Source organism: Girardinichthys multiradiatus, chromosome Y, assembly GCF_021462225.1.
Source record: "Girardinichthys multiradiatus isolate DD_20200921_A chromosome Y, DD_fGirMul_XY1, whole genome shotgun sequence".
Taxonomy (NCBI): Eukaryota; Metazoa; Chordata; class Actinopteri; order Cyprinodontiformes; family Goodeidae; genus Girardinichthys; species Girardinichthys multiradiatus.
Genome location: NC_061818.1, coordinates 13,278,174 through 13,290,784, shown reverse-complemented (window position 1 = coordinate 13,290,784; position 12,611 = coordinate 13,278,174). Strand labels below are relative to the sequence as shown.

General features: G+C 39.0%; 1 protein-coding gene across 1 annotated transcript in view; it reads right to left on the bottom strand.

Moving 5' to 3' along the window:
• Positions 1-12,611, bottom strand: part of LOC124864455 (netrin-1-like) — a 61,567-nt gene that overhangs the window by 3,824 nt on the left and 45,132 nt on the right. The window contains exons 4-5 of the mRNA XM_047359237.1: positions 11,109-11,162; positions 6,422-6,496 (exon numbers count right to left, since the gene is read on the bottom strand). Coding sequence (XP_047215193.1) covers positions 6,422-6,496; positions 11,109-11,162 — 129 coding nt within the window. The remainder of the gene's footprint in view (positions 1-6,421; positions 6,497-11,108; positions 11,163-12,611) is intronic.

Genomic DNA, 12,611 nt, shown 5'->3' with positions numbered 1-12,611 from the left:
GTTCTGCAAGTTTAGCCAGGAATGTCTAATTATGCTGTAAGTGGTTGGGCTTTTTACCTAAAACTGTGAGAAGCGATTTAAGTGGGATTTAAGATGTTTGAACAACACAAAGTAGTGCATAATTGTAAAGTGTAAAAACATTTTAAAAAGTGTGGCCTGTATTGGTACTCAAACCCCTTATACACTGAGACCCCAAAATTATATCCAACCAACCGTGACCTTATTAGTAAAGAGACTCCACCTGTGTGTAATTAATAGTATCATATGAGGCCTCAGAGGTTTGTTAGAGAACATGGATAAAGTTGTGGAGAAGTTTAAAGCAGGGTTACGTTACAATATCCCAATCAATAGACATCTTCTGCAGCACTATTATTAGTAATCAGAAAATTAGCCCAGCATTATCCTCTAGTGAAGGTTTCCTTCAGCTGGAACAGGGAAGTGTCTCACAGTTGATGGGAAAATAATAGACCTAAAGATATGAGAAAAAGTTTCAGTCTCTAGATGCGCATGTTTGGTGGTTTACTCAGGGGGTATAAACAAATGCACATCACAATGAGTGCATAAGCTTTACAGATTTTTGTCAAAGAAACAAAAAAAGAAATAAAACCATGTGTCCGTCTCCACTTTACAATTGTGTGCTACATTGTGTTGGTCCATCACATAAAACCCCAATAAAATAAATAGGATTTGAGATTGTAATGTGAACAAATGGGAAAATGTTCAAGGGTGACGAATGCTTTTGCAAGGCACTATAAAAATAAGATTACGAGTTGAGATGTTCAAGTGTGTTTTCATCAATGCATAGTGTGAGCAAATTGCACACAATTTCACCAGAAAGAAGGTCTGTTGGGCTGAGTAGAGCGGGCTCTCACAGCCCTGCCATTCACTGCAGGCCTCTCCTTCATCCCTACACATAAAGGGTGGTGGGTGGTAGAAGTAGGGGGCCACTATTTGTCATCGCAGCCACAGAAAAAGCTCGGGGAGAATCGGGATGTGTTTCCGACCTCATGAGCTTTCCGGGGTTCTGCTCCCGGAACTCCATCCAACTTCACAGCGTGAGAATCCAGCAGGGACAGGGATCACTGATAGACTCAGTGGAGGAGACCCGGTTGTGGCGCAGGGGCCCAGAGCTCCCTGTCAGTGTCTTGCCTCTTTTGCTTTCACTCTCAAGTATGTTTTCAGACTGTGGGGAGTATTGAGGCACACACCAATCCACACTGACACACACACACACACACACACACACACACACACACACACACACACACACACACACACACACACACACACACACACACAAACACACACACACACACTTTGTGCCACTTGCTTTAAGTTAAATAGACACCAGTTAGAAAATAAACCACTGTGTCCGACGAGAGGAAGTGTGGAATGATCCTAAGTTCCAACAATGGCTGGTGGCCGGGTCTTCCTTACAGCCAAACTTCCTACCGAGCTGATCTATGGGTGTGCTGCGGATCGACACTGCATGCCACTAACAGGCTAAGGGGGCTAATGAAATTAGGGCTTGCTTAATTAGCACGCAGAAGCCCCTGTCCCCTCTGGTTATCAACTGAGTGAATGATCAGGGACCTGTTACCCTTGGGTGAGTGCAGAGAGGTGGCCGAGTGGATCCGGGGGCCCTGCCTTTGAGCACTATCCCGGAGCGTCTGTCAACACGCGGCCCTTTTGATTCATTGTCTTCCTTCTGGCAGGGAGAGGGAGGGTACGTGTGTGTAGAGGAGGGTGTCTGGGGGGAATATAATTCCTTTGTGTCTGCCGTCTCCGTAGCTACGGTGGTGATGAAAAACTAAAATTGAATAAACAAAACATATTTCTTTTTCTACAGGGTGGCAATCCGTCACCGTCTGCTTAATTTACCACCTGTTTGTGCCCTGTGGAATGCTTGGTGCAGGCAAACCGCACAACTGTGTTTAAACAGAGGGCCCCTTCCCGTGACCCCCGGGGGCCTGCAATAGCACTCACACACGGAGGGTTGCAGCCCCCCCAGAAGAATAGAGAAGAGACTCTGAAGCCCCACAAAAGCAAGGCGACAAGCCTGAGAAATGAATTAGACCGTGGCAAAGGGAACGCATGCTGAGCGCTGATGTCTGCCTTGCTGCCTCGAAACGACCCGGGATAAAATCATCTGCTTCAGAGGAATTCAACAGCATACGCACCCTTTACTTGAACCAGCCTGACTGATTTATAGCTGCACTGCGGCTCTCAGCTCTGATGATTAAGAGTCAAGTCAATGGAAATATGAACAATGACTACATATGGCTTCATCTCCAAAGGCAGCAAATGGACTGAATTAGTGTAGAATCATCTGCGAGGGGACTAAAATACATTTGGCCAGTGTTCATCTGGATGATAAAAAAAGAAACCAATTCTTCTCTGTTGAATTGAGCAGTTTTGCTGCTAAAGATTTTGAATGCAAGTTCAGAAAGAGGCCTACACAAGCAGAAATAGTGAAATTACATTACTGTATGTCAAAAGCTACTGCTGATACTGCACTGAATAATACAAACCATTCTATTCCTTCTCCCTTTTTTACTAAATATGTTCTAGAGTATTTATACATTTTGTCTTAATACAATCACAAACTTCAATATACTTCATCTGGACGTTATGTGATAGACCATAAGAAAGCAGTGCATTATTCTGATATGGATGGAAAATGACACAAGGTTTCAAAAAAAAAACAAACACCTTTCACCGCAAAGTTTGTTGGGATTATGTCTCTTCCACATCTAAAAACTGACAACTTTGCCCATTGTTCTTGAAAAACACATCAAGATTGGATTGAGAAACCAGTTTTGAAGTCTTGCCACAGATTGTTAATTAGAGTTAGATTTAGACTTTGACTTGGTCGTTCCAGCACAACAAAATGCTTTAATCTAAACCAGAAGTGGTCAGCTCTAGTCCTCTGGAGTCAGTATACCGCATATTTTAGATGTTCTCCTGGCTCAACCCACCTGAATCAAATGTATGGTTTATTGTGAGGCCTGTGCAGACATTGATGACCTACTGAGGAGGTTATACAGCAATACTGTAAGATGTGTTGGAGACCAGACACATCTAAAATATGCAGGACACCAGCTTCTGAGGACTGGGTTTTTTTCACCAAATGATTTGAACCATTTAATTATACCTCTAGTGCCATGGTCATGCTAGAAAGTACACTTAATGTGCAGTGTTAAACCTTTTTAGTCTTTAGCTTTTTATTGAGTTACAGTGGTAGTCTAACAAGCTCATATGTGCTCGTTTGTTGGTCAACTATCTGTTGATGCAATGAACCTGCAGTCTGCAGCGAGATGCCTCTCTAGTTTCTTAGCATGTCAACTTTGCTTTCAAAAAAGCATTACATTAATAACAGTAGTGGGGGGTGCTCCTTTGGTTTCCATGCAGTAGCTTTGCAAACACTTGACTTTCTCTCTTTTAAACAAGAGAAATGTGTTGCAGTGCAGCAATGCAACAGCCAGAGACGAGAAACAGAGAGCTACTCTGTTGCTGGAGAAAACTCTGGGGCCACTGGAACTTTCTCTATTAGCTTATTAAAAGTACCTTGAAGCACAAGAACAATAGGATGAAGAATTTTAGCGATACTGAAACTTGTAAAAATCTTAGTATACCTTGATAATGTTAACCAGCTCATGCATAATTTTAGATTTTTTGCCGTCTCAAACAAGTTTACTTCCTAAATTTTGCTCCATCCACTTTTCTATCAACTCAGACCAACTCCCTTGGCTCTTCTAGGAAAGGCATACCCAGAACATGATTCTGCCACCACCATATTTCACTGTGGGAAAAGTGTTTTTAGAGCATCATTTTCACATTTGGTGTGTCCACTGCATGGCTTGTAGAAAAACCATTAGATCAGTGGTACATACACTGAGATGAAGTATTATTTACTAATGAGGTACCTTCTAAAGACTTCTGAATGTTGCAGGAAAATTTTTTTTTAGATATCAGAGTAAGACAATTTCCAGCTGTATCTGCAGAAAAAGCCACTTCTACAAAGTATTGATTCTGTGAGGCTGAGTTAGTACAAATACATGTCACGCCCTTCAGATATTTATTTGTAAAAAAAAACAAAAACTGATAATCATGTATCATTATCCTTGTACTTAACAAATATGCTGTACTCTATGTTGGTCTATAAAAACCCAATAAAATGTATTAAAGTTTATGATGAAAAGTGATGAAATTGTAATGAAAAAGTAATTAGCAAGACACTGTAAAATAGCAACCTGAATCTGCATTATTTGAGGTGATTCAGCTCATTCACTGACAGTGTTACATCACACTTCCTCTCTTGTCTGTCTGTGATTAGCTGTAAAACGCCTGAAGGTTTTCCCAAATGCCACCAATAGAGTTCTCTAAAGAGTCCTGGGATACTCATGCATTGTCACATGTTTCTTTAGTCTTTTACAGGGTCTGCAACAAGATTAACACAATTTAAACATTGGCGCTCTGGCTTTTTTACGACTTGTCAGAAAAAGCAATGAATTGTGATTTCTTTGCGGTCCTAAAATATATATTCAAACATTCACTACCCTATAACCCAGGAGGATAACAGAAATACTGCCTGTTAGCTTATGTATCTTTAAATTCTCGTTTAAAAATAATTTTGGGGGGCAAAAAAGTCCTGAAAGACACAAAGTTTGCATCTTCATCCTGTACATGAGTGGATTTTCCCGGGTACCCTGTTGTTTTCCACCAATACAAGAAAGCTACATGTAAAGATAATTTGGAATTGCCTTTAATTATGACAATGTGCATAAATGGTTTTCTGTGTCTTACAGCTCTGTAATGGACTAATAACCTCTCCAGGCTGTACCCCACATCATGCCTGTTAACTGAGATAGCCGCGACCCCTCACTTGCCCTGAACATAATAGAGGGGGTACAGAAGATGGATGGATGGAAGTCAATTTTGACTTGAAACTTCTTTTTTTAAAAGATCACTCCTTTTTGGCAAGAAATATTAAAAGGCATGAGCACTAAACTGTTATTTTTGCACGTATGTGTTAGTTCATGAGCATTAAACTAATTTGAGGCTTCCATATTAATACATTTCAAAGTTATTTGACCTGTATCAAAAATATAAATTTAGGGGGTAACAGTCATCTTCTTGGACTTCTGGTGACATCAGCAAATTTCCTCTTACTGTAGCTGATAGGCTACAGTAAGTGATACTGTTTCGCTGTCAGTGATACTGGTTGATTGTGCAAAGACGATGGAACAATATAAAAGGATTAATACCTCCAGATTCATCCTTCATCAACAGCTAGATAGTGGGTCAAAGACCACAAACTGAACCATTTAAAAACAGTTTGTGGTTTGTCAAAATATTAATGGGGGATTCTGTTTATATTCCAGCCGGTATAATTTCAATACTGCGTGAACTAGAGAAAAGTTTACAAAAAAGCCAAACTATTAAAAAAATAAAATAAATGTTTTAAACAATTGCTGAATTTAGGTGTAGTATAAATATTTATTCATGGAAAGAAACAGTGGAAATACATAATTAAAAATCTAAAATTTATATGGCATTAACATTAAAATGACATAAGGATATCTACTGAATTGAACACTTTATTGTCACTGTATACAAAAATATGAAATTAAATGAAATAAATTTGGCCTTTAATAGGGCCACTTGTGGAATACATAAAGTATTTAGTACCAACAGTGTTGTCTTATCACTTAGCATATCCTATCTATTCACCCTATTTATTTCCTGTTATGACAATAAGAATATTTGCAAGATAGAAAAAAGATTGTTGTGCAAAACTAAACTGATTAGAAACAGGGCAGGATATCCATGTTGGTTAAATGTACTCTGTGTGCCTTGCGGAATACAATAAATGTTCTTATATTTATTTGACACAACTAGACGGACCTCAGTGATTTGGCGTTTTTTTAAGAAATTCAAGCCAATTCTTGAATATTTCCATTTAACTCTACACAATTCCCTAGAGTGTTATCAAAAGAGATAAGACCTAGAAATATGTCAATGAAAACATGTCTGAAATGTGATCAGATCTGACAAATCAGCACAAAAAAAGATTAATTCTCAGTGTCAGAACGTTGGCTAACGTTTGAATATCTTGAAAAGCCCAGTTTTCCCAGTCATGCTTGAAAATGATCCTTTTAGGATAGTATTTCTGAAAACACACTATGTTTAAGGCCAGACTTCACAAAAGCCCACATTAGAGAATAAAAATATGTTGAACTAATCATTAAAAGCCGGCATGGCTTAGTTATGTTTTCATTAAGTCATCAATAGAGACATGAAAATGAAGGTACAGGGCATGGTTTGAACGTTATTGGGCTCTGAATAATTGAGGCATTTGACCTCATGACAGCGGCCTTCCATATGGAAGAACACATTCCTGTGTACTGGATTCACTTACCAAAGTCTTTTTTACAGTACTTCTTCATGGTGATCTTCATTTTTCCCTTGGAGGCTTTACAGTAAGAGTCGCAATCTGGCGATAAGAAAAGGAAAGGAGTGAAGGTACAGGTTAGCAATGCTTATCCTGCAATTTATTAAGTGCTCCCTATAAGATCTAAACATGTGGTCCAGCGAGATCCAGCCGAATGGGCTTTACATTTGGTCCTGTTTAGGATTGCATTAATACACAATATTGGGTAAACAAGAGCAAGACGTTATTTAAGCAATGTTTTTGTGAAAACTGTGAAATCCAAGTAAACCAGAGTCACACTATTGCATGATTTGGATACATTCGGCTAATAATTATCTGACTAATAGTGGATTTTCATTACCAGATGGTCATTTGATTCTTCACCATAAAGAAACATTTTTTATTGAGATAATGACCTCACGGAAAAGTAAAGAATCTGGTCATGATGCAGCAGAACACTATGAATTCCATCCTATTAATCCCAATAGGCACACACTATTCAGAATGGGAGCAGAACAAAAGCAGCATGCAAAATTAAATGACGTGGTAGGAGTTAATGTTCCAAAAAACATCTAACCCCTCTTTTTTTTGCTTTCATAAATGGAATAAAGTGTTCATAAAACTCAAAGTGTGTTTTTCAAAATCTATTTTCAGTGCAGAACCATCCCCTTCCCTATTTTTGATTATGAGCAAGAGCTGATCAGATGGAGGCCATCTAACTTTAGCCACACGGTGCTTAGAAATAGTTTGCAACTTGCCTTTGTCTCTGTAATGATTTCTCTTTTTTTGCTGCGCTCTCAAAGTGCTGCCAAAATAACAATTTGTAAGGCGCTGAGGCCTCTTCGGTGCCTTAGTAAGGAAATATTGTCAGCAAGCCAAATGTCTTTTCTAGTCAAATTTTCTGGTAAGTCTAAGGTCAGAAGCTATCTTAGGGACTTTGTCTAAGAGAAACACTCGCAATAGGATTAACCATGACAGTTTACATTCACATTATTTAATAAAGATCTTGTCTAAATGCTTAACATTACCTTTGCAATAAGAATCTCAAACCTTTAGCATAGTGTGCAACAGGCTTTGGACAATTTTAGCTTCTATCTTCTAGCACCACATATGGTTGAAGCATATAGGATCAGTTTATTGTAGCAGTGTAATGATACCTCCAGATCTTAAGTTAAGAAATGTGTAATTAAAGGGTTAGTTAAATATCACAGGTACAATTTGACTAATTATAAATAATCCTTATTGGTGTTTTTTATGCTTCTCTAATTGAAAGATGGTACTATGACATAAAAAGACATTAAAAAGTGCTTTCTTATATACTTGTGTAGATTCTCATACTTTTTTCATGTTTTCAGATGATAATTTTAGCATTGTTAGTGGCTAACAGCTATTAACCAGTTGTAATCTTCCTGTGCTTACAGATCATTCACATCTTGACTGTCACAATGCTGTTGTTTCTATTTTTCACTGAGTACCCAAAATGCTGCCAGATAAACGATTTTAAAGCAATGTAGGCTTCTTAAATCTTTTTGTAACTGCATGTCAGTAGAAGACTCTGTCAGCACAACAAGGCAACTCAAGAAATACTCAAAAAAAGAGTTTCATATATTGATGCAACATGGTGCCAAGATGAAAACTGTCATCTTCATATCTGGGGCTCATAATAAAAGCTCATACTGACTTGACTAGATGATGTAAAGCTGACAGTAAATGGAAATCACTTAGTGAGACAGACTTCTCTTAAGACAAGAAATTATTTAAATATAATCTGGTTCCAACCTTGTCACATTACTTTTGTTCCCAGTAACACAATATGACATCTTTGAATTTGTTGTGGTCTTGTGTTTTCAACTTTTTATTTAGTTTGGGATTTCGTAGTCATGTTTATTTATTTGACTTTGCTCCCTGATAGTTTGTTTCCCTCTACCGACCGCCTCCTAGTGTTTGTTGGTTTCCTCTCGCCCTTGTTCCCTTGGTGTTGCTTTACTTAGAATAGTTGCATTATTATTGTCATTGTGATTATTATAGTTCTGTATCTTCCTTGGATTCTCTGTGTTTATTTATGTTAGGCATTTTTGTTCCCTCTCCTAGTTCAGTCCCTTAGGTTTAGTTCTATAGTTCTAGTTCTCCCTCTTGTTAGGTCAGCTTTAGTTATTGTTTACATCTTTGTTTGTCCTCAGGTTCCCTGCTTGGTTCTAGTTAATTTAGTCATTGTGGTTTTAGGTTTTGTTTACTTTTGTAATCAGGGTTTCCTCCAGTTTCTCTGTTTCCTTTAGTTCTTGGTTATTCTAGATTTCTTATGCTTCTTTGGTTATTTTATCTTGGCCTTTAGTTTGGCTTAGGTCTGTGTCTCTTTATTGTTAATTAGTCCCTTCGCCCATGTTTAGTCTATGCATTAGTTTCACCTGTTCCTTCAACCTCCCTGCCTCCTTGTCACACCTGTTCCCTGTTCCTTCGATTACCCGCCCTTTGTATTCCCTTAGTATATTAGTTAGTCTGGTTTATGTGTTCAGTGCTGGTTCCTTCCATTCACTACGCACATCATGTGCTGTATTCACCATGTTCCTGCTAAGCCAACTTTGTGAGTTGTGGATTTTGGTCTTTGTTAATTGCCTGCAGTGTTTTGCTACGTTTTTGGAGGAAACTTTGAATAAAGTCAGAACCTTCCTTTAATCATGCTGCTATCAAGCTCTTGTCTGCACTTTGGTCCAACCCAAACCCAGAATGTGACACCCAGACACTTAAGCATGCCTTCAGAGAAGAAGTGTGAAACAGATTAAAGCTTACACACGTCCTCCTGTGTCTGTCAGCACACTCCTACTATATGCCTCCATGTTTTCCATTCCAGCCTGGTCTCTCATCAGTGTCCAGCCCGTTATTGTGTGGGTTACCCTGAGGTCACCCGCACATAAAAGAAGGTTACTGGGGGGGAAACCCATCAGAAATTAGCACCCTTTTAAACCACATGCTGCAGAAAAATAAACACTCTAACACCAGCCAAATGGCTGAATGTTCCTAGTCCTCGGAAGAGAGGCTTTTAGCAGATTCCCATCTGAATCACTGCATGTGTACATGGGTTTCTGCTCCTAAGGGCTTGATCAGTGGCTTTTATGTCATACTGTCACTGTGCCAGGTACCTTGTGTAATTAAGAGGCCGATGCCTGGACCTGAGGCCATGCTAAAATTTAAAATAATTTGTTCCATCTATAGTTTCCACTGACCGGCACAAATTGGAACCAGACCATCTTCAAGTGCACCCCCACTCTGCCTCTGTTGGAGCAATAAGCCTTGTGCATTTTCTTTGGGAGGGGGGGTGGGAAAGCTGGGCAGGGCAGTCTTAAGAGAAAAAGGAGGGGGGGCAGTATAGAGAGAGAGAGATGGGGGACCTTTCAGCTCGCCTGAATATGGACAAACTTCATTATTTCTTCCAGCCCTCTGTCGAGTCTTTCCCTTTCTTCCCCATTATACTCTGTGTGAATGAGGTTGCCTAGGTAATGATGAAGCAAGAAAAAAACGCCCTCTCCTCCCTCTCACAAAAAAACGGGAGAGTAAAAAGTGGTTTGGGACGTGAGGTGAGGATCGAATTCATGTATGAAGAGTAAGTTGGAATGTCTGGCTCCTTTCTGGGCTGGCTGGAGAAATAAGAAAAGAGGAAATCCCAAAGTAAATGAAATTGACAAGTCAATATCGAGCATTCATGATTTCCATGTAAATGAAGTGGCGAAAGCAAGGAGGGGTACTCTTTATCTGTTGCTGGCCCCTGGGGGCCTTCATCATGCTTCCCTTTGATAGCTGACGTTACCCATTAGCCCCTTGGTGCAATTGCCGCAGTGTCCCATCACACCCGCTGCTCTTATTAAGGTCCAATCTCCTGCTGTGAGGACAAACGCCCCCTTTGTGTGACATGTTCATTCTGAGGGGTCCCCAGGGACCACGGTGCTCCTAATTTGGAGGGTGGTGTCTGTTTGGAGATTGTGACAGGAATCCAAACTCCTCACAGCCTCGGCAGTTGCTAAAGCAGGAAGTGAAATTCACAACAAAGCTCAGGGAAGTCAGTGGCGCCACATTCGTCAGGCACTGATCGATGACCAGAGTTGACTGGAGCTATTCAAACAAACCTGAATCATACTCTCTTTTTATTAAAAAGAAAATAATGAAACCACTTTGAAGACTCTTAGTGTAAATTAAAGGTTTAGATAGAAACATTTGTCTAATCATATAATCTCAGCGGTCCGACATGGAGACTCTTGTCGAATCACATGAACAATGAGGTCCAGCAGGGCTTCTCTTCTGGCACAGCGAGCCTTGATAGAAATACAAACTGGTGCAAATGAAGCATGTAATCAGGGCTGAAACTCTGGGGAGGTTGCTGGGCAGGCTGGGAATACAGGGGATGAGGCCACATGGAGCACTGGCAAAATATCTGGATTTTACATCAGCGGCAGTCTGATCTCACTGATGTGCTGAGTTCGGAAGGGCAGAAGAAAAAGTGCCTGTGCTTGAAATACTCAACGTATTTTGCACACATAGGAGAACTTTGGTTTAGTTGATGTTTAATAAGATCCTACTCCAAATGAATATACTGTATAAAAACTACCAAAATTAAAAGTCAATGTAGGATATAGTTTGGATTGTTTTAACATTATTTTAGTCAAATAATGTTGTGGTTGCTCACCTGATGGCTCCTCGTAGCTGCTATAAGTTGATGTTGGAGATGCCACAGGGATTTCTGTATGAAAGAAATGAAAGATACACATTTTTATTGTCAATAATGCATGAAAGAATTTACAATAAAGTGATGGTTTCATATTTGAAGCTTGCTGTTGAGTATAGGAGCAGAATTTCATGAGAAGCACTTTAAAAAAAATCTTTAACGGTAATTATTCTGTGATAAACCAACACAAAGCAGCTGCTAATTGTGAAGTGCATGGAAATATAAAACCAAAGTGTGATGTGCCTTCTACGAAAAGCATCCCCCCACCATAATGCTGCCACCACCATGTTCCACCATTAGGATTCAGGCCTAACGGTGAGAAAACATTAAAGTTAAATTGCACACTGGATACTCTGTTTATTAATCAGGTCACTACTGAAGGCAGTATGTCCTGGATGTTAAACAGGCGGCATCAGAATAAGGGGGGCTGAAGGCAAATGCATGTCACACTTATCAGATTTTTATATGAAAAAAAAATAAAAATGAAAAAAACCCTGTTCCTTACATTGTGTAAAAGAATGTTTTCTTTCACTGTCTGAGATCAAATCAAACTAAACATTTTCTGTTTAAGAGCAGTTAGGACTACTGAAATTAGAAATTATTTCAATTTGCTAAATGCCAGATAATTATTCTTGGTAATTTATATATTGCTATTTTTTAAGTTTACATACATGAAAATTAGTATGTCTTTAAACAAGCTGGGACAGCCCAGATGATGATGTAATGGCTTTGTAGGCTTCTGATATGTTATTGCATGTCAGACACTAACATAGCTACAAAGTTGTAATTAACAACATTTGGGTTAAATAGAGGTATAGCTAAGGATGTGTTTCAAGGCAACATCTAAAACAGACAACTTCCCTGAGTGACATCATAGAAAAACCTAAATAAATGAGCCAATAGTACAAATGAGTAAAATTTCCATCCAGATATCTCAAGGTGCCAGGTTCATATGTTCAAACATTTATATGCATTTATATAAACACAGAAGTAATGTCCAGCCATCATACTATTCCGGAAGGATTTTTTTAAAGGATATTTTTGAAGTAAACAGGAGCCAAACCAGCCAAATTAGTTACAGAGTGGTTCAAGGAAAACAAAGTTTGTTTTGTTTGTTTTGTTTATATTTATTTCACAGGGACAATGTGTACACACATTAATCTTAATAAAAGAAGAGATGTTTAACCCCTAATTTAGCTATAGCTAATTTCCATTTGCAGTCCCTGGCCAGGTCGCAACAATAAAATACATCTTCAGCCATTCACACAAAACGATCTATTCCATTTACCGCCATTTACATAAAACTTAAGTCTACAATTTAAAATAAGTACATACATTATATTAAACATAATCACAGTTAATCTTGACACTGCTGGTTTCCTAGTAGTTCCTATCTAACCTTTTGTGAGAAATCATGCAGGTTAGAGCATAATTTCAGACTTTCTGGGAGTTTGTGCCAGTCTT